The sequence below is a fragment of the Dunckerocampus dactyliophorus genome, chromosome 5 (assembly GCF_027744805.1).
Source record: "Dunckerocampus dactyliophorus isolate RoL2022-P2 chromosome 5, RoL_Ddac_1.1, whole genome shotgun sequence".
Taxonomy (NCBI): Eukaryota; Metazoa; Chordata; class Actinopteri; order Syngnathiformes; family Syngnathidae; genus Dunckerocampus; species Dunckerocampus dactyliophorus.
The window spans coordinates 12675317-12697419 of record NC_072823.1 but is presented as its reverse complement, the minus strand read 5'-3'; the positions used below and the strand labels follow the sequence as shown (position 1 = coordinate 12697419).

The window sequence follows — 22103 nt, the reverse complement described above, 5'->3', positions numbered from 1 at the left end:
TAAAACACGCAGTTAAACATGATAGGTGTGCATCAAGAGTACATTTTTTTTTTTTTTTTTTTTTTTTAGTGACACAAAGCAAGATGAACAAAAATGAAACACTGTCGCTTTTGGTGAGTTTCCCACACATCTGGAAAGTGCCCATAAAATAGGAGCCACATGGCTTGAAAAACAGCTTAGCAGCCTAATTTATTGGATAAAATCCACAGTTGGGATATAATTTGGCGTAACAGTCTTACCCGTTTTAAATGATATGTTGGTTGTTACGTGATATTTAAGAAGCTGCTGGCACAAGTTGCACTTGATGAGCTTGGAATCATCTTTTAAACTTTTCAAAATACTTCCACATTTTGTATGTTATTTTAGTAGCAATTTTGAGCCACAGTGACTTGATGCGTAGTATTGGTCTTCTGCGTAAAGTTAAACAAGTCATTTTCAATTCTTTTTCAACCCCTTTGAACTGAATCATCGAATAGTCAGTTATTGCTCACACTAATTTACAGTGGATGCATCACATGCATTTGATGGCAAACAAAACGCTGCTTTGCGGCACAGCACGTCACTGTTATACCGCCGTATGCTACAAACATCTATGATCTTGTGATCTAACACCGTCATCTCTTTCCCACCACACAATAGTTAAAGGCGTTCACCAAGAGGTATTTCTAGTTTACACGTGCATGCAGACTGTGCCGTAGCTGACGTGTTTTCTTAAGTGCAGGATGAATTGTTGATCTAATGCCTTTAAAGTCATGACTGCAACCCGTCATTAAACCAAAAGAAAAGGCGATTCAATGCATCTTTGACTCGAATGAATGCTGATTAGTCTTTTTTTTTTAAGGTGCTTCCTTTGGTGTGAAGCATCTGCTGTCATTGACAACACATTGAGTTCTTTCTTGAATTCAGTGGTTCAAATTGCTATTAATCTCAACTTTCTTTGGCCCCATGGGGTGTTATTTAGCAGTATCACTCAATAAAAATGCATGGACAGTGAGTCAGCAATGCATAGGGTGCTTTGGTTTGGGGACTCGATTCTGCGAAATGATACAGTATAGGGGAAACGGACTAGTTTGTTACAATGTTGTATGATAACCGAGACAGTGAGCGAAAAACGTATATACATATTAATCCAAAATCGATCATTTGAAAACTGAGTTTCCACTGTATTACAATCATTTGCTTTGCCACCTTTAACACAAAGCTAAGATGTGGATGCTTTGTTCAGATAACATAACATATATTGATGTACACTGTATTGGTTTTAGCATCTTTAATTCACACAAAACGTATCAAAGGGGCCCCTTTGATACATTTTTCCAGATGTGGCCCTCGGTGGAAAAATAGTGGACAGCCCTGCTGTAATGGTAGTGACATATTGTAATTGCATGACAATTAGGCGGGGGTAATTAAGGTAAGTAGTGACCATTTGGAGGGCAGGTGAAGCCTGGGACTGTTTGTTTCCTATAAACATCTACATTGACACCTTTGTAGCTTTGCAGTGATGCCAAGAAACATCCTTTTCCGGTCATTCCAGTAGCATCTTTTTTGTGAAGATATTAAGTTGCCTTTGTTTCTAGAAGACATGATGATTTGTTGAATTGGTCAACCAGTGTACACTCTGCTTTCTCTTACAGGATGCAGCATAAGGAGGAGCTGGTGATGTCATACCTCGTGATGATTGGTTGGTGATGACTATCTATCCTCCCCCCTGCCTGCCTTCTTCTAGCTGTCCACCCTCATTCACCCCATCTCTCTCCAACATCACCCACCCCTCTCTGTCTACAGTATCTCCCATCTTCCTGCCGTCTCTATCTCCCCTCTCTGCTCTGTTCCTGCCATGAAGATGATGGTGACGATGATGATGTGAAAATGAGGCTGGCCAATGATCAGGCATGAAGGGCGTACAAGGGGCGTGCCCACAGTCCTAGCTTGGGGCTAATTCAGCAGTCAGAGAAGGAGGAGGAGGAGGAAAGAGTGAGGCAACGGAGAAGGACCATCTACACAGGCTTAAAAAAAGGAGGAGAGGAGGAGGAGGGAGGGTGGAGGCTGTCACCTCTCCACGGGGGTTCAATCTGTGTTGTCATGGACAAATATCGACCAAAGAGACCCACCACGCTAGCTCTTATGCCACAGCGAGCACAAGCCGGCACCCAGGTAGGAAGCGGGGAATGGGTCCACCCTGGTGATTTGTATGTTATTGAAATGAGCTGAGTAAATGTGTGTGTTCGTGTGTGTGTGTGAGCGAGAGAGAGGATGGGTGGCTCCTGTGCTTAGAAGCAGGCAGCATTAGCTCAATCTGTGTGTGTGTGTGTGTGTGTGTGTGTGTGTGTGTGTGTGTGTGTGTGTGTGTGAGTGAGTGAGTGAACCTGCCTTCAGCATGATACAGCAATGTGTGTGTGTCCGGGTCAGGTGTATATACACAGTTTCTGAAAGCCATATAACATGGGATACCAGTCCTGATATTGTATCATTTTTCTAGATGTGTTTATGTAAAAATCACACACAAATGCACACCATATTGTCTAGCACATGAACAGCAGATCAGTTGCAAGGGCTTTTAAAGTCAGGGCACAATGGATGGATGGCTTAATACTGACTGGGCCGTTTTCTCATCCTCAGCGCTCAAGAAATGGACATAGTACAATTCATACTACACTACATACGTGCATGTAAGTCAAGCCAGATGGTACATAGTTTCTGAAACGAATGCATGAATGTTAACAAACTTATGCCCTTTATGTGGTATTTATTAGTTTTAAATGATGAGTGGTGTCAGACTGGATGTAGCAGGAGTAGTATCCCTTTAAATGAGCTGCATCCTGTTTACTGTGTCAGTTCCTATCAGAGCGAGTCATCTCATATGAACCGCAGCATCCCTTTAGCATCAACATTTAAATCACATACTAGAAAGGAATTCACACAAATGCTAGATACAACAATAGCAATACTAGACAGATTGTTTCATGAATATGAAATATGTGATGGTGGTAGTTTAGTCTGTTAGGACATGACTGAGACCATAGGGCCTAAACCTGACACGTTTAATCGACTTTTTGTTGTCAGAGAACACAGAAAGGCTATTATTAGGTCAACAGTTGGAGACTAAAAAGTGTAGATTACATGCAAGCTTGACATTTTCAACAGCAGATGTGGCAATAGATGCAGAGGTGGACCATTGTATGTCAGGGTATTTCCACACCAAGACAGATATTCCAAAACCACCAATTTTTCTGTGTTTTTTGGCCTTTCGTCCGCACGCAAATGTAGGTTTTTATTCTTAAAGCTGGGGAAAAACTTGGAAAAACTCCGGCCAGGTTGAAAATTTTCAAAAACTCTTTGCAGCATGTGTGTGTGGGCAGACAAAACAGAGCTTTTTAGGTTGGGTCGTAAGACATTAAATCATGTATTTGAACCATATTTAATACAGAACACGTGTGCGACTTAAAAGTCAGGTGATTAAAAATGGGCATTATTGTGGTCATTCCAGTAGAAGTCATTATTGATGTTTCCTCCCACATTCCAAAAACATGCATGTTAGGTTAATTGACGACTCTAAATTGTCCATAGGTATGAAAGTGAGTGTGAATGGTTGTTTGTCTATATGTGCCCTTTGATTGGCTGGCTGGCAGTCCAGGGTGTACCCCACCTCTCGGCCAAAGTCAGATGGGATAGGCTTCCGGAATACCAGCTTTGAAAATGGATGGGTGGATGATTTGACAATGACATACACTTATGCAATGCTTCTTGTGTGTGACTGAAAATTCATCATAACAAAGGAAAAAAGCTGCGAGGCGGTACAGTTGCAGAACAAATAGACGTGCAAAGTCTCTGTAAAGAATATTGGTTGAAATTTGAAGCTGGCATACTGCTGACAAAAGCAAAATCTTCAGCCATTTTAAGCATCTTGGATCAGATATCTTCTTTTCATGGGTTCATATCATTCAAAATCAATTTGGTTTTTGGACTGATATAGAACAACAGTCCCAGGAAGGTTAGGTTTAAAATATGGTTGAGGTTTGTCAATGGTAGTGTGGTGATGAGAAATAGTTGAGTTGACCTGTGACCTGAGCCACCTCAGGCATCTTGTGTCATTGGGTGTCATTCCAAATCAATATAGTCCTTGTTGATTTGCCAACTGCATTTGACATGGCGCTGACTAAATGAATATGTATGTACCCTATCTGCCTAAGAAGCTTAAATATATACCTAAATTAGAAATGTTAGGTTTCACTTTGATACAAAGATCAAACCCTGTATTGTATGTTAAACTTCTAGGTTTAACTATCTGGAATAAATAATATATTTTCTAATATAAAAGCAACACTACCAGCACTATTCCCTTTTACAAGTAAAATACATATTTCAAAGGAATAAAATAGTGTTGACATGCACAGGCTACTTCATCACGGACATATTTATATATAACCAAATTAATGTGTAATTGACATCATCGTCCTGCATGGTCAAGATGTTTGACTGGCTGCTGTAAACTGAGTTCTTTCCAACCTACCAAACAGCCAGCTGGACTCACCCCAGGACCTGCATTAGCCAGATCACATGCACCAGTACTTATCATTGCTTTAATACTGCACTGACTTCTTTGGAGTCTGAGAGCATAAACATGTATATGTGCAGCCACTGACTTGTGGCTGTGAATGAATCTACTAATTCTGAGCTGTAAAAGCAGTGAGTAGAACAATGCTAAGACATGCTGGTGGTTGAATCCCCGTTGTAAAATGTATTGAAATTTTGTCAGGAAAGACGTGCACACACATAAACAGAACAGATCATAGATACACGTCATACACGTTCTGACAATATTTTGTTAGCACTGTTAGGCATATTTGGAAATGATATGCTGTGGATGCATTAGAATGAATTGTCATTTTATGTTTTCCACTCTCACACCGCTGCTGTCGTGCATCTCTCTCTAGGACACCATCAACAACAACTCTTTAGGTAAGAAAGACAGCTGGAAGGACTCCCGATCTTCATCACCACACATTACAGGTATGGACAGGTGTGGAAAAAGGTAAAGGATAGAACGTTATTGAACATTAGACATAAATATTACAAGAACTGTGCTAAACATCATCTTTCATCATCATTCACAGGGATGCGTACTGATACATTTTAGAAATTAAAATGTCTTTAATATTTTGTTAAATATATGTTGTTATATTGTATTTTGCCATTTGCTCTGGGCAATGCAATGCAAGGGGGCACCAGATAAAAGTTTGCCTTGGGCAGCAAATCAGATCAGCACTGAACAATTACGAACATGAATCTAAAGTTAGTTCATTATCAATGCATGCGCAACGCTACATCAGAGGAGTTCCCTCCATTACAAAAGTGATACAGTATGTCACAAAAGTGAGTACACCCCTTGCATTTCTGCAAATATTTTATTATATTTTTTCATGGGACAACATTGAACAATTGACGCTTTGATACAATGTAAAGTATTCAGTGTAGTTTGTATGACAGTGTAAATTTATTGTCCCCTCAAAATAAGTCAACACACAGCCATCAATGTGTAAAAAGCGCGTACACACCTAAGAAATGTTGAAATTAGGCCCAATTTGCAATTTTCCCTCTCCGATGTCAAGCGACTCATGTTACAAGGTCTCAGGTGTGAATGGGGAGGTACTGTAAATTATTATCTCTTTACTTACTAAAAAGTAAGTAAGGAACTTAAGGAAAGGGTGAAAATCTGAGTATTTGTCTCTTTTTGAAATATTTAGAATCCCTGTTGCATCCACATACTGTACATTCAATCCACATACAGTATATATAATAAATAATCAGATGCCTTTCTTTGTATTTTAAGGGGATCGAACGCAACCTGATAGTCAACCAAAAGCAGAGGACAAAGTCAGACCTTGTACCCGCCGCCCTGCCCCTAAAGCACCAACCAGCAATGGGTCCAACAGCAGAGCCAGCTCCCAAGCGGCAGCTGGCGGAACGCATGTCCGTCCACGGGAAAGAGAGCCAACAGGGGCCACACACACACAGTCCTTTAGCACACCGAGCAGCCAACGGAGAGGGGGCGCGGTGGGAGGAGGCAGAGGGAGAGGAGGAGGAAGAGGAGCAGGTGCGATGAGGGAGAGAAACTTGGGGGAAATCAGAGGAAAGGATGGGGTGACATCAGGGAAGGAAGAAAGAAGAGGAGGAAGACTGTGCGATGAGTCCAAGGGCAAGGAGAAAGAGCGAACATTAAACCACAGAGCTAAAGAAACAAATCGACTAAAAAGCTCAGGGGCAGATGGAAAGGGAAAGCTATGTGCTAAAGGGGAAAACAAAGGAGGGCGGGGGAAACTCAACCACTCGCTTTCTAACCAGGTTTACTTGACAGCCATGGTGGTCCCACGCACACCTGTAGCACCAAGAAAAGAGGACAAGACCAAGGTTCAAGGTAATAAACCATCTTTGGATGGTGCAATGGTAGAAAACTGTGTTTCAAAGTGGGGATCTGCTTGGCTGACGTGTCCTTGAGCCACGGAGCTGTTGACACACGACCATCTGTAGTACAGGGAACTTTTAAAAAATGCAAAACTACCATTATTGCTTGAAAATACAGACCATTATACTTAATCTTTTCAGAAATTCCCACTAGAATAGTAACTGATCATAGTAGAAAGTGTTGCTAACTTGTTTTGAGTCAGCATTTGTTACTCTACAATTAATTGCAGATATGTGTAAATATTTAATTTTATCTGAAAAAATAAGAATATTTGTCAGTAACATGAATAATGAATGGTCCTTATGCAGTATATTTTATTTTCACGACACCCAAAGATATTGAACGGGTTGAGAAAGAAAAAAACACATTTTGGGCAACTCAGTGCAATGCCTACAAATCAGTGTAGTTGCTGATATGGTTTATGATAAATGATGCTGTTGACTGGCCTGCTCCTAGTGACATAGAATAGAATTGACTTCAGCTTGACAAAGGCACTTATTCCTTTGCTGACAAGCCAAGTGATTGTCAACAAAAAATGTGTGCCACTGTAACAATGGTTTCTTCAAGTACCAAGTCATGTTTTGCTTGAGGAGCTAACACAGGGATGTCCAAAGTACGGCACGGGGGCTATTTGTGAGCTGCAAGTTGTTTCCTATTGTTCCGTGGCGTACTCTGAAAATTCAATGAATTCATTATTCAGTGAATGCATTATTAAATTACACTAATAATCATTTGGTTTGTCATCTATATCAGTGGTACCTAGTGTTTACTTATGTTACATGTTGTGCTGTCATTTTTGTGTTGGCACCGTGATTGTAGTTAGTGTTAATTCCACTGCGTGACAAGTTCACTGCGAGTTTTGTGTTGGCTTGTGCTTACCCAATTAAGTAGCCTCTTCCTTTAAGCAAGCTGAGGTGTCTCCGTCCAGCTCCTGTGCCCCACTAAACTGATGGCAAGTAGGAGGCCAAAATATTTGGTCCTGCAAGTTTGAGACACCTGTTATTGACCTACATGGGACTGGTTTTGTCATATTTAATGCCCCACATCCTTGACTTTGTCACATCTGGACACTCCTAATTTAATATGTATTTCCTTCAAGCAAATACAGATTGTTTTATAATTATGTAATTTTTTTCAGTTTTTTTGTTGATATGGTCGCTCTCTGTTACGATAGACCTACCATAAAAATTAAAGAGTGTTCAATGGGGGGGGTAAATATTTATTTTTCCACTGTAAAGACAAATAACCATTCACATGATCATTGAGGTATAACAAGAGTGTTGTGTTAACGTAAACATTTACATGTATCTACAGTCGTATTGTAAATCCTTTAGCACATAAACTTAGTGAGTATTTGTCTGTGAGCATCTCCATTGGTTACAGGGTTATTGTAAGGCTCCGTTTCTGTTACAAAAGTTTGGCTATGAAAGTGTGACGCACATGAACTAATACTTCTGTTCATTTGTGTTCCTAGGCCAAAACCATGACAGGAAAAGTTCCCAATCCAATAGCGAGGGGGGGTCCAACAGAATGTCCATTAGCTCAGACACAGAGGGACCCCCACCAGAACCCCTGCATCCCCCTCTATCCCACCGAGCTAACCCTGACATCAGAGAAGAAGAGGGAGAAGGAGCTCTATCTTCCACTGGGAAAGCCCATGATAGTCCAGAATCTTTCCTTGAAGGTGAAACTAAATCAGAGATAGACTGTCCCCCGTCAGAGGCTGAGCCAAGGCAAGGAAAGGGTGATGATAAGAGTGAGAGCACTGAAAGTACCAAATCTATCTGTACGAGCGATCCGTTAGCTCCACAGACTATACCAAAGAGTGAAGCCTCTGCATTGTTAAATTATGACTCTGTTAAATACACTATGGTGGTTGATGAACACGCCCAATTGGAACTGGTCAGCCTCAAGGACTGCTTGCACAGTAAGAGCGGACACAAGGAAGATAGTGATACAGAGACGGTCTATCAGTCAGCCAATGAGGAGGAAGACCCAGAGTATAAGGAGGAGAGGAAGAGAAAAGAGGAAGCAAAGAAGCAAGGTGAGACATTTTAATGCAAATTTTCCTAGAGGAAGGATTTCCTGATTCTGTAGCATAAATATTCTTTAGGAGATCACAAGAGCGTGAGGGTGGTGCAGGCCCCATGTTATCACAGAAACTACCATTTATCCAAAAATGTAGACACAAAGTCATTCTGTCATTTATTGCAATTTGGTTGGTCACTTTTTGTTGAGGCTGTTCAGAACTCAAACTGAAAGTCAATTTTTTTTTTTTTGCTTAAGAGTGGAGGAAAGAAGAAGAAATGAGAAGAAAGGAGGAGGAGAAGAAGATGAAAGAAGACTTGAAGCGGCGGAGGGATGAGGAGGTGAAGAGGAGGCGGGAAGTGGTGGCAAGGGTCTGTAAGCACCCCAAGGCAATACCAGCCAAAACATCGGAGGAAGAGGAATCTAATGGAGGAAAAGCAAGTGCACCCAGAAGCAAGAAGTTTCTAAACCTGTTCTCTACTGACAGCGACTACAGTTCTACTGGTTTGTCACTCCTGTATTTTAATAATTACTACAAAGTAGAGTAACACGTTACAACATTTTGTTCTTTGATTTGATGGGAATCCACTATAATGATGAGTATAGGAATACGTCAGAGTGACTGATCCATCAGGGTTTCTCCCAAGATTTTTTGAAGCTGTGGTGGTGGGCTGCATGGGAGGTGGAGTGCCACCATCTTTTTTTTTATATGTACATTTTTTAATATGTAAATTTACGGTAATAATGTCAACATTAGGGTTGTTTTCACAGGCTTGAACAAGAAATGCATAATTTAAATTTAAATACCTTTCTCTCTGTCTTTTCATCCTCTCCTTATCAGTCAAGTGCCAACAGGGCAGACAGCCTTACTCTTACTTACTACGCAGACATTCTGGTGCATGTTTTTCAAAAAAAAGCATGGTGAAACGTTTTTATGATATTCGATATTGATATTTGAGATTTGATTTTAAACTAATTGTGGTCAATATGTAAATAATAGGCTATACATGTATCTCTATAGCACAGGTGTGCTCACACTTTTTCAGTCTGCGGGCTACTTTTAATGTCCCAAAGATCTACCTCCTACTATAAACATTTAGAATATATATTTATATATATGATATATTTTTAAATATGAGTATTTATGTACATTGTACATATATGTATATCAGGGGTGCACACACTTTTTCAGCATACAATTTACAAATCAAAATGATCTACCTCTTACTATAAAAAAATCTAACACAAACAAATTGTAACCGTAAACTTTGAAACTACTATACTAAATACTATTATCAAAATAGTTGATATCATTCAATAATTCACAATTCAAATAAATGCGGCAATAAATGTAATTGCACGTAATTCCTCAATAGTTGTGTACATAACCTGAGTACGGGTCAAAATACCTACGTAGCGTTTATTATATACCCAGTTAGCATTTGCTATCAACCATTACAGATACTGTATACGAGAAATGAAAAAGATTATGCAAAAGAGAATGCAGCCGAAGTCAAGGCAACATATTAAAAAGCTTTCAGCAATGGGTACATTTTCCAATTCATCATTAAATAGTACTTTGACAAACAAACAAGTACAAAACATACATTTCTACAGTGGAGTTCATGATGCGAAGCGCAGCCATGAAACAACTGACTTTTTTTTTTCTACATAACTCGCTGCTGCAAGTGAACAGATAACTTTTCTTATAGCTATAGGCATGTTACCGCGGAGTTAGTTTATCTGTAATTGGAATAGTAAAGATAAAAGTTACAATATTCTTGTGTCACTGTCGCTGTTCTTTTTTGCTGCGGAGGCACAAGAGCGAATCAGGAGGGGGCTTAAATGTCAGCTGACTGATGTCATATGACATGTACAAAATGACCTTTATGATGTGGGTGACACGAGCTCGTCCCACACTACCTTCCCGATCGTCATAACGGGCACACCTGATATAGCATTAACACTGTTTTCACAAAAAAAACAACTCATTTTCAAGGTGTGGCGGCTTTTATTTTGCCTTGTGGTATGCCACGATCAGTTGCATGTGTCGAAAACCCTGTCCTTATTTTTCAGGTGCTGGCTCTTTTAGTATGTTTTCCTGTGTGTTGGATGGAGTGGAGAGACAGCAGAGCCACAGAGCTGTATACAGGTCAGCACATTTGAACAGGTTAACAATTTAACCGATGACGAGTGTCAACCGAGACTGAAATGTATCACTTTACCTGTGTTTAGGTTTGTTCCCCGCCATGCTGATGAGTTGTACCTGGAGACAGATGACCCAGTCTTAATTCTCAAGCAGTCTGAGGACCTGTGGTGTCAGGGTTACAACATGAGGACTGGGGCTACTGGAATCTTCCCTGCCTTCTATGCCGTCAGGGTGTCCAAAAATACCAACAAAGGTGAAATAATCAGATTGATAGGATATGTTTGATGTAAGTTTTTGAGAACTTTTAATCAGACATTGACCAGCCCGGTCAGTAGTATAATTTAGGTACAATCAGCAGTACAGTGCCTCGCAGCAAGTAGGTACAAGGTGAGAATGTTTTGTGTGGAGTTTAATGTTCTCCCTGTGGTTGTGGCTGCACAATGCTAACCATGCATATTACTGTAGGTTCATAGAACTAAATTGCCCATATGTGAACGTGATTGGGACTGTCTAATGCAGTGGTAACAGAATACCTGGCATTTATTTGCCTGTCTTGCAGGGCAAAAGGATGGTTGGATTGAACAGTTCCTGGTGCGATTCCTGGGTTCCGTTCAAGTCCCCAGTCATAAAGGCAACGATGTGCTGTGTGCTGCCATGAGGAAGGTAAACAAACATAATAGGACAAACTGTAATACCACCATCTTTGTCAGTTTTACAATCGTCCCTCGTTTATCACGGTTAATTGGTTCCAGACCCGACTGCGATAAAGTGAATTTCCGCAAAGTGGGATTCAATATTAATAAACAGAATATTTTCATAGTTAGAGCATAGAAAATCTGTTTATGGCTTTCTAAATATGGGTTTTCATAATGTTAGAGCCCCATAGTCACCTTTACACTACTATTATTCTTTGTTTACACCACATTGCTAACACGCAGGCTACGGGATCACTGCAGGGACATAAGAGACGGCCACTGCAAGCATAGCAAGCTACCAAGCTAACTAGTTAGCCTCTCCAATTTACTTATTGTAAACTTAGGAACATGTTTCAAACAGAGTGGGGAAGAATGCCAAAGTAGGAAGCCAACAACTTCCTACTTCCACGCGGAATGGGAGGAGAACTTTTTTTCACTCTGTCATGTCCGACATGCCATGGCTGACTCCATGCAGTGTGAGGGTAATGTAACATAATGTCATGTCTCATCAATGTAACATTACTGACGCCTACTGACCAGAATATTACATATAACTTGTCGTTCAATATTTTTGGCTGATTATAGGCCATAGTCAACCATGAAAAAACAAATAATTAATTTTTAAAAAACGTGATAGGGTAAGGAACTTATGTTTGAAGGGTGATGTAGCGATGGACGAATGTACTCTCATTAATGTTGCATTACATCAAAATAAAATAAAATCGGAAAAATGTATTGATGCTTATGTTTATTGTAAGCAGCTGTGACTTCTAGGGATTGCACTTGGTAGTTGACCTATTGGTCAAAGAGAGGTTTCGTTTTGGATTTGTGTAAATACATGTGTCTGCTTTTAATACTGTTCCTTTTGAATTGCAATTGGCCTAATTCACATTGAAAGAGAGGATTTTATTGTGCTTCTCAACTTTTAGCCTAAATGTTAACAAATAACACATTGGATATTCAGTATTACAACATCGTGACATTTCCTGATAATTTTACAGGAATTCATACACAGTATTATGGTTTGCTGCTTAGCTTTTTGATATAGCATAATTTAGCGGAAATGATTTCAGTTGAAAGTGTTAATGCTGCTGCTGAATGATTGCTTTAACAATGAACTCATGTGCCAACAGGTTGCATACAATAGGCGGCTAGCGGGACAGCCTCCCTCAGCCTGTGTGCTTGAGGTCAGTGTGAGAGGTGTGAAGATCAGTGTCCAGGACCAGTGTCACTCTGCTCACAGGGTAACTACATCTACGTACACACCTTGTCTGCATATTTCTTAACCTCAAAACGGTGTTTATGATTCAGGTGTTACAAAACTAACACAATACAGTACTGTATTCATTTTTGCTGTAGCTATATAAACTCCAACTCCTTGTGACGCTTACCATGATAAGAGATAGAAAATGGGTGGATAGACGAATAAGGCATGATAATAACATGGATCCATCCATCCATCCATTTTTTTCTGCTTATCTGGGTCCGGGTCACAGGTCTCAGTAGGGAAGCCCAGATTTCCTGGTCTTGGGGCCAACTCCGTGGGGACACAGAGGCGTTCCCAGGCGAGCTGCGAGACATAATCCCTCCAGAGTTTCCTAGGTCTACCCCGGGGCATTCTCTTGGCCGGGCATGCCCAAAACACCTCACCAGGGAGGCATTCAGGAGGCATCCGGACTATATGCCTAGCCACCTCAAGTGGCTGGATGTGAAGGAGCAGTGGCTCTACTCTGAGTTCCTCATGAATAACCGAGCTCCTAAGACACAAGACACCCTTTTCTGGCTGAGAACCATGGCCTCAGATTTGGAGGTGCTAAATCTCATCCCAGAATGTTTACACTTTGCTGTGAACCACACAGTGAATGCTCAATGTCACGACTTGATGAGGCTATCAGGATGAGATCCCAAGGCCCTCAAATTGGACACCTTGGCTGTGCCTAGAAATTCTGTCCTTTTGAATTCAGTCCATGTTTAATGTGGAAAAAAAAGTCACAGCAGGCCTTCACAAATGTGAGTGCAATTTGAAGCATTTACATATTTCTTTTTCTTCCTTCTCTGTCAGGGAGAACAGTGTTTCCATTTCTTCCATTTGAAGAACATCTCATTCTGTGGCTGCCATCCAAAACACAGCAAGTGAGTTGTAACACAACACAAGTACTTATTGTCACAGTCTATAAAGTGTAATTTCATGTCTCTGATGACTACAAGTGACCCTGATTATTGTGCTGCAGGTATTTTGGTTTCATCACCAAACATCCTGACCAACATCGCTTTGCCTGCCATGTGATGATGGCAGAAACAAGTTTACATCCTCTGGCCAAGTCAGTGGGGTAAGCTCTCTTCTACTCTGCTCTGACTTTCACTATTTTAGTCATTTTGATGGTGATGGACCAACGTATACACAGATTAAACAGATGGGATGCGTATTTATTATTCAGTCAAACTAAAATATCAACAAATAGTTTTTTATAATGAAATGAACCAGGGCGAAATGCCTCACTGGTTGCAACCTACTTGTTTATAAGCATAGCACTGTTTAAATAATGAGCTGGTAGTGGTCTTGAAAGCATCGATACAGGACTGTCAATTCATGTGCTAGGAAATCAGAATATTTCTTTCAATCCTCTTGTATGTCACATACCTGAACTCTTGTAAATCTTACAGGAAGGCCTTCCAGCAGTATTACAAGGAACACATTGGCTACTCTTGTCCTACCGAAGACATCTTCATTGAATAGCTCAGCTTTTCCTGTTTAGTGACACAATGTCCTAAATATTGGTGATGTGCATGTCGAAAACATCTGTTCGTGTAGCTTCATCATCCAGGTCATGGTAATTCACAAAGGCTGATTCAAAGGCAAGTGGACAAAAACAACAGACATAGCAATCGTTTGTTTCCGTACATAGCCAGCGTGTCACAGATCGGCAAGCACAGAATCCAGATGCACTGCAAACCTTGCAGCACCCTTGGTACTAACTGCTCTACCCTAGAAAGAAGAGCTCAGTCATGATGTAAATGTCAAGAAGCATCTGAGTGAGCATATGGCACAAAAGGGTAGCAGTTTTTATAGATACACAAGTACGTTTATGGAGCAGCAAACAAACTGCACTAGTCTCACCCACAGTCTAAGGTCCTCTTTATTCTCAAGTTCCCTTTTAGCAAGCTAACAGACACAGCAACATTAATTCATGCTGAATTTTTTTTCTTGGTCATGTTGGTGGGTAGAGTTCATAAGGTTTACACAGGAAGACTTTTGTCAGTGATGATACCAAAATATTAATTCTACTGATACCAAGGTTTCTGATACTGGTATCGATCCTCATTGTGTAATTCAATATAATTTTAACACGGCTACAGAGTCTTAATTGTACACTGGTACCGAAACCCAAAACAAGGCCATTTTTTCCATAGGAAATGATGTAAATCCAACGAATCCTTTCCAGACACCGAAAATATTAACATAAAATACATTTTTATAGAGAATAATAGTTTTTTATGCCGATAACAATACAAAATAATTATAAATGACAAACAGATGGCGAGATTGAATTCTATTGTGTTTTTCACCTTTGTCAAATTGCTCGCATCCTTTTTTGTCCCATTGCGGGTTATTTAGCAGTCGCATGCTATAAAAAAAATGTGGCAATGAGTCAGCAACGCATAAGGAGTAAGCGCAAACGGACTCATTTGTTACGTGCAGCACTGTACAAAAATTGGGACAGTGTATGAAAACTGAGGCAACATTTTTGAAGAAAACCGAATCATACAAAAACTGGGGCATACTAAAACCGAGGTTTGACTGTATCATGTTGATATGATATCATCTAGTGCTTCAGTGGTAAATGGGCAAAATTTTAACTTTATAGTGTCATAGAAACCCTGTGTGTCAACATCCCAATGGAAACAAAACATAAGCATCGTAAATTTGTATAAAAAAACGAAGTCAGAGTTTGTAATCAATATAGTACAGGCCAAATACACTTAAATATATGTATACTTACTGGCCAAATTTTATTTATTATACCCGCATTACTGATAAGTAAAAAAGTAACTACTGTATAAGCATCTATTTTTGCATAAAAAACCCTAATTAAATCGTTAGTGGTGGGTGTTGCATTTAGTATAAGCATTGGTGTCGGTATTAGCGATACCAAGCTCTCTTTTACATGAAAAATGCTACATACTGTTACATACTAACATGTATAGAGTAGTTTCCCCTCAACTGAGGTTTGTGTCATAACAATCGTCTCAAACTAACGAGACTCTCATGATTTTTGAATGAAAGGTCTTCAACTGCGAAGAAGTCCAATTGCCTTTGAGTCAACCTCTGTGTGTATGCAGCCATCTGCTCTCCAATTTCTCCCATAGAAATGTCTTGATGGATGATTGGGACCACATGTCAACATGTCCAATTGTAGCATACAGCACAACTGCCCTGGAACATGCATATGTGATACATATGCACTTTCTTACACCTATAATGTTCAGAAGAAAACAGTCATGTTTTGAATATCAACACAGACACAATTTAGTGACAGAAAGGTGGGTTAGCGCACCAATTTGTGAACTTGGCAAGCTGTATAGAATCATCTGTCAAAAAATACTCTAAACCGTAAATTCCGGTGTATAAGCCGCACTCACTAAATTTAGAGGAAAAAACAGATATGCAGATATACATATACATAGATATACTTATGTCTATAAGCCGCACATGTCCACGTCATAAAATGGCATACTGTGGCATGCACGACGGCATGTCTGTGAGGACCAGGCAGCTCTTTATTTGACAGTAGCCAACCATGAGCTATGAAAAAACTCACGACGAGCTCCGACCCATTGGAAAGTGCAGGAGGTCATTACTCAATATAATAGTCTCACAGGACTCGCAGTCATCTTACAAAGAATGCTAAAATCATCAAACAGCAGCTTAACACTTAAAAGGTATACCTAATAAATAAATGGATGGATGGCACTGCAAGACTGCCTCTGTCCAGCAGAGGGAGCCAGAGGAGCCAAGAGGGAGGCTGATGTCTTTACAGCGCCCAAGCAGGCACCAATGAATGCGTTCCTCAGATGCAATACATTATTGGTAAACAAAATTTTTTTTTTCATTTTAAACTTCTATTGGTACATGCTTGTATATTTCTCATTCATACCTTTGAGTGTTAAGTTGCTGTGTGATGAGTTTAGTGTTCTTTGGATGACACAGTGAGTCAGACTGTTATATTGTGATACTGATAATGACCTCCTGCGATTTCCAATGGGTTGGCATGAGTGCACTGATAGGCTCCTGCTAAAGAAAGAGCTACCGCTTCCTCACTGACTCACGAGCGGCACAGTATTTAAACAATTAGTGGTAGTTTTGAAGTAAAGGAAATGTCACGAGATTAGAATTTAGCCATAAATAGGCAGCACCGTTTTTATAAGCCGCAGGGTACAAAGTTGAAGAAAAAGGTAGCGGCTTATACCTCGGAAAATATGGTACTGTACTGTGCTGTATGTTCCTTTACTTTCCCATGTATTAACATAAGCTCCAATTTGCCATTGGTGCAATGCTTATACATTTCATTTTTGCATCATCAAAAAGGCACATAGTGTATACATAAGTGAGAAATGCAATCAAGAAATAAAGGAAAGCAAAGATATGAAATGTGCAGAGCAGCAGAACAAGAGGAAGGATGGGCAAAGAGCTGTCACGTCCTGACATAAATAAGTATCCCTGTATAATGCGTTTCAAGATGAGCACATTGTCCCTGTAATACGTAGGGATTATTGAGCAAATGTCAAACTAGCACATCCCTACGACAGCAGGAATAGATGATTCTTCAAGGAATGAGCTGTTGCACACTGTTCTTCATGGACTAAAATGGCCGTTGCAAAACAACTTTTGCAGGAGTAGTTTATCCAAAGGAAAGATACAAGAGGATCTTTGCTTGAAAGCAAAGTTAGTTTCAAATTTGATTAGAAGGGGCATGAAGCTTATCCTCCCGCAGGTTGCATTATTTTTCGTGGGTTTTCAGAAAAGTCAGGTTAACTGCTTCGACTGCAGCTTGCACGACAATTCTTCCAGTTGTCGTCGCTCTTCTGTCATTAAATTGTCTCTGTCATCGCCTCTATTGTTGAAAGACGTTAGTGCTTTTATTCATAAGGTACAAGGGTCCTGTTTGTTTCTTTGCTCGTATGAGAACAGTGTTTTAAAAAAAATCCATATATAAAAGTACATCTCTTCACCTTACAACTCCCAAGACAATCTACTGTCGTTCAAATGTCGCCAAATGACATTTGATTTTTAAGTTGTGTTCCTTACATGACCATTTTTCTTTAAGGCCCAGGTGACTCAGTGCAATCTAGTGTGATGTTCAACACTGCAACCTTTCTGCATCATCCTTAACACACACTTTATTTCGGTGTTGCCTGCTCAAATCTGATGATGCCAGGGTTACCCCATGAAGCACTCCCTATATGTAACCCATAAGAACCCATGTCGCTAACACTTTAAATGTCCTAAAAATCATCCCTGAACTGCACAGCTTTGGACTTAACTCATTTGTTCCAAAAAGTTTGACGAAAACCAGCACAATTTATTTTCATAGAAAATAATGCAGTTCATCCGTTCCAGACACCGAAAAATATTAACAAAAAATAATTTCATATATGACACTAGTTTTACATGCAGAAAACAATAATGACAAATGACAAACGATGGATGTTATTGGATTAGATGGAGGTTGTTGTTGATGCAGACTTCCCGTATATCTTCAAATTCAGTAGTGTTTCTCACCTTCTTTACCAAATTGCTGGCACTCACAACTATCTCTGGCCCCGTGGCATTGCACTAAATTAAAAAAAATGCAGGGACAGTGAGTCATCAAAGTGTAGGGTGCTGAATTTGGCCACTCGACTTCATGGAACGACACAGTACAGGGCAAACGGACTAGTTTGTTACGTGCAATATTGTACGAAAACTGAGACAAAATATTGGTGGAAATTTTAGATGAAATCGTGTGAAAATTGGGGCGTACCAAAAACGATATTTGACGGTGTACTAAACATTTTATAGTGGTTGTCATGTGACTATCCCAGGAATCGGGTATCAGGTAAACCAGGGGCGTATTAGTCATTTGGGGGCCCAAGTTACACCCAGTCATTGGGGCCCTCCACATCCTGGTACTGCACTGCCAAACGTTTTATTCTCACCACAACACAACATCTTCAATGTGGGCAGCAGCTAGATACATAGCCATGTTTATATACCCTTCCGAAAATGATTTTAAATATTCATGTTTAGCATCTACTAAGTTAGTTGTAGATTATTTCCTAAAGCTTATTTTTCATCACAAATATTAAACCCATTTAATATTTCTGAATGCTTTGATGGGGTGCCAGATATTACAAGTCAACTGTTATTCCTCTATTTCTTGAGTAAATTCTTAAATATTATTATATACATGATTATAGAATGAAATATCACTGTGATTGTATATGTCACGTGGGGCTATGGAAAGCCTCATGTGACATATTTGTCACAATAAACATGGTGGTAAACCACTCAATATATTTCATTGTTCAAATATTATGTTCTTTTGTGTAATTCAAAGGGCATTTATGGTAGTGAGCTGTCAAGTAGACTTATTTGCAAATGAGAAATAACATGTATATGTGCATGGCTCAGATCAAGGGTACCCAAGTGTTACATTTAAAATTTTAAACTCGTGGATAGACCTTGGTAATGTTCTCAACACAAACTTCAAACATTGCAAAACACACACCCAACATACCAGAGCTCGAGACATCTTCCATTTCCCATAGCAACACTCCGAAGTTCACGCTTTCTTAAATGTAAAGTACATAACTCGGTGTCCACTCGGTGTTAGACCTTTGTTCAAATCTTATTTTATACTCTTTTATACACAAAAAAATCACTTTAGTTGCAGAGTTGAGTAATTATTCCACGAATATATACCATTTTAATCATCATGGTGTTTGTTTTTCCATGGAATTATGTTCTTCAAAATTTTCATCGGCAGGCGGACACGAAGGTTATGTACTTTTCACTAATGATTACACAAGAGTTATTTTTTTTTACACTGAGAATATTTGAATAAAACACATTAGAAACCAATTTCGGACATCATTCTTTAATTCTAAGTACAAATCATGACAAAATTATCAAAGAAAATATTGTTTATTTCACAACAAAAGTAGACATGCTTTACATGTAACATTTCAATGTCCATATATAGACACTTTTTTAGAACATAGCCGTGCTAGCGCAAAATAAAAACATGAACAGGCTTAATTTATGGTTTGGTAAGCTTCCTCACTCTATAAACGTCAGAGTGATAGGGGTAGTACACAATGTTAGAACAACAATTTCTAATACTACTCAAGTGAAGTTGAAGACAGCAAAGGGTACCAGTATTTTACAAAATGTGTTCCACTTTTTGGGACATCCCCCATTATTTTCCTTTAAGCAGAGTCTGGATTCTTATGGGTTAAAGTTGAAATATTGACTGGAATGGAATATAAATTCATATCAGTGTATGAAAAATAACAGTGTAGTTTGGCCCTGTAGTTTTGGCCCTGTGGCGTGGCGTGGCTCAGGTGGAAGAGTGGTTGCCTCCCCACCTGAAGTGTTGGTGGTGAGATTCTCTGTCCTCCTGTGACCATGTCAAAGTATGCTTGGGCAAGATACCGAATCCCCAGTTGCTTCTGATGCTGCGTCATCAGTAGGTAAACGTGGTAACAGTGTCAAAGCCGCTTGAGTACTTGGAAGGTAGAAAAACACTAAAAAAAACATTTCCAAGGTACGTAAGTATTTATCATCAGATTTAAGCATGTAATACTACTAATAATCATGTTTTATACTAAATAGTGCCTAACTATTTTTCTTTGTATGATTATTTCTGATGTGTGTAAATTGTTGTGTTCTTGCAGGTTGATTACTTTGTACATTTAAGGTGACTGACAAGAATATTTATTTCCATGAATGATAAAAAAAAAAAAAAAATCCAGAGCTTTTCACAGTTGATCTATTTCCATGCCAGTCATTCCAGATTGGTTGTTGTGTGCACCAGAAAGTGGCTTTTTAATTTCACCTCTTTGATTTCAACATCTTAGGGATCTAATGTACATAATTAATATACATCATGTATAGAGGCTGTATGTATGTACGTATAGAAGCTATAAAATCTGGAGGAAACACTGCATGATATAGATGTTGATGATGCACAGAGTGGTGTTGATGATGGTTATTCTTGTCAATAAATCACATTTACAACAGCATATATTGAAATTATTTATTCTCTTACTGTATATAAACCATACAAGCATGGTAACCATCACAAGGCCCCATTTTTAAGCATACATGAGAAAACTCAATATCAGATTCACTGTTGCATTTTTAATAATCAAAGTGTAAGTGATGATCTATTTGTGTCATATACGCTGGCGTACGTCGAAAAAGTTATGGGTAAGTTTTGTATAAATTAAGAGCACGCTGAAGCACGCCGGCATACGTCGTACTACGTCCAAGTAGTCCAAAAATTTTGTGCATGCAAAAAAACTTTTCGACGTATGTCAACGTATGATTCATACGTCCCACATACGCGGGCAATAAGTTATGCATCATTGACGCCCGTTCACACACGTTATTTGTAAGTTACGCACAAGTCGTAATACTTCAACATACGTTGAGACAAAACTGTGTCTTGTTGGCTCTCTTCTTGGCAAGGGTTGGCTGAGAGGAGATGGAGGCTGTTGTGTTTGCAGATACATTATGCTATGCCTTGTAGGAAATCCATATTTATACTGCTACATGCTTGACCAGTAGAGGGCACTGTGACACTGGGAATGGAACCAATAGGGAAAGAGGCATTATAATCTGCGTCATCTCCATCAGAGCGAGAGTGTGAGGCTGTGGGAGGTGATGGATCCCTCCGTCACTGCCCTGATACGTCTTGGCAGCGGTCTTCAAAATTTTCTTCGGCATGATGGTGATGTTGACCCGGTGATGTCTAGTGAGGTGAGTCATCAAGCACTCAGCACTCACTTGCAGAGTTGTAATCACGAATTGTGATCACAAATTGTAGTCACCAAAAGTCACAAAAAGTTTAAAACTCCGGTAATAGTAGACGGAGCTTTTCCGTGAGCATCCTTTCCATACAACAGGAAGTGACGTAATAACCGGTTGTAACAGAATAATGTGTATTTTGTGTTTTGTTAATTTATGTTTTGGTTGGGTTTTTTTTCAACAAAACTAGGTAAAAGTGATTTTAAATGTTTAGTTGTCGTTTCATTTGTCATTATTTTTGCATCATTTTGTGCATGTAACACTATAATTGTCTATAACAGCCATCACCAAATGGCGGACATCAACTTCCTGTTGTGATTACAGTTGGTCAGTATGCACATACTGTACATTTTATTTATTTTATATATAAAGTATTTATGCATTTCTATACAGTAGTCCCTCGCCACTTGCCGCTTTCAATTTTGCGGCTTCACCCTATCGGGTTTTTTCAAAAATTATTTAATTAATAAATAGAGCTGTCACAAAAATACGTTAATGGAGGTAAGTCATTTATTTAATTAATTAAATGGAAATGTTTTAGTGGAATCAACACATGCACACCAAAGCAAGCATTCCTCTCTGTTATGGCAGACGGTAGCACAGGGCTGACTCTGGGTCAGTTGGGGGGCGTTCCTTTAGTTCTAAATAGAGCATCTGGCAACGCAAGTGAGTACACCTCACAGTGAAAATGTCCAA

At 39.5% G+C, this 22103-nt stretch overlaps 1 protein-coding gene across 2 annotated transcripts; it reads left to right on the top strand.

The window, feature by feature from the left end:
• The first annotated feature begins 1665 nt into the window (after positions 1-1665).
• LOC129181855 (C-Jun-amino-terminal kinase-interacting protein 1-like) lies at positions 1666-20620 on the top strand. 2 transcript variants are annotated; one of them, XM_054777543.1, is made up of 13 exons: positions 1666-1681; positions 1786-2154; positions 4935-5010; positions 5831-6415; positions 7938-8507; positions 8750-8995; positions 10568-10643; positions 10727-10893; positions 11200-11303; positions 12469-12579; positions 13398-13468; positions 13567-13665; positions 14000-20620. In XM_054777543.1, exons 2-13 carry the CDS (start codon positions 2083-2085, stop codon positions 14070-14072), a joined length of 2250 nt encoding a protein of 749 aa, XP_054633518.1. In that variant the 5' UTR covers positions 1666-1681; positions 1786-2082; the 3' UTR covers positions 14073-20620. The 2 variants fall into 2 exon arrangements, with proteins under 2 accessions (XP_054633518.1, XP_054633517.1); XM_054777542.1 differs by lacking the exon at positions 1666-1681 and having other exon boundaries at positions 1757-2154.
• The last annotated feature ends 1483 nt before the right edge of the window (positions 20621-22103 follow it).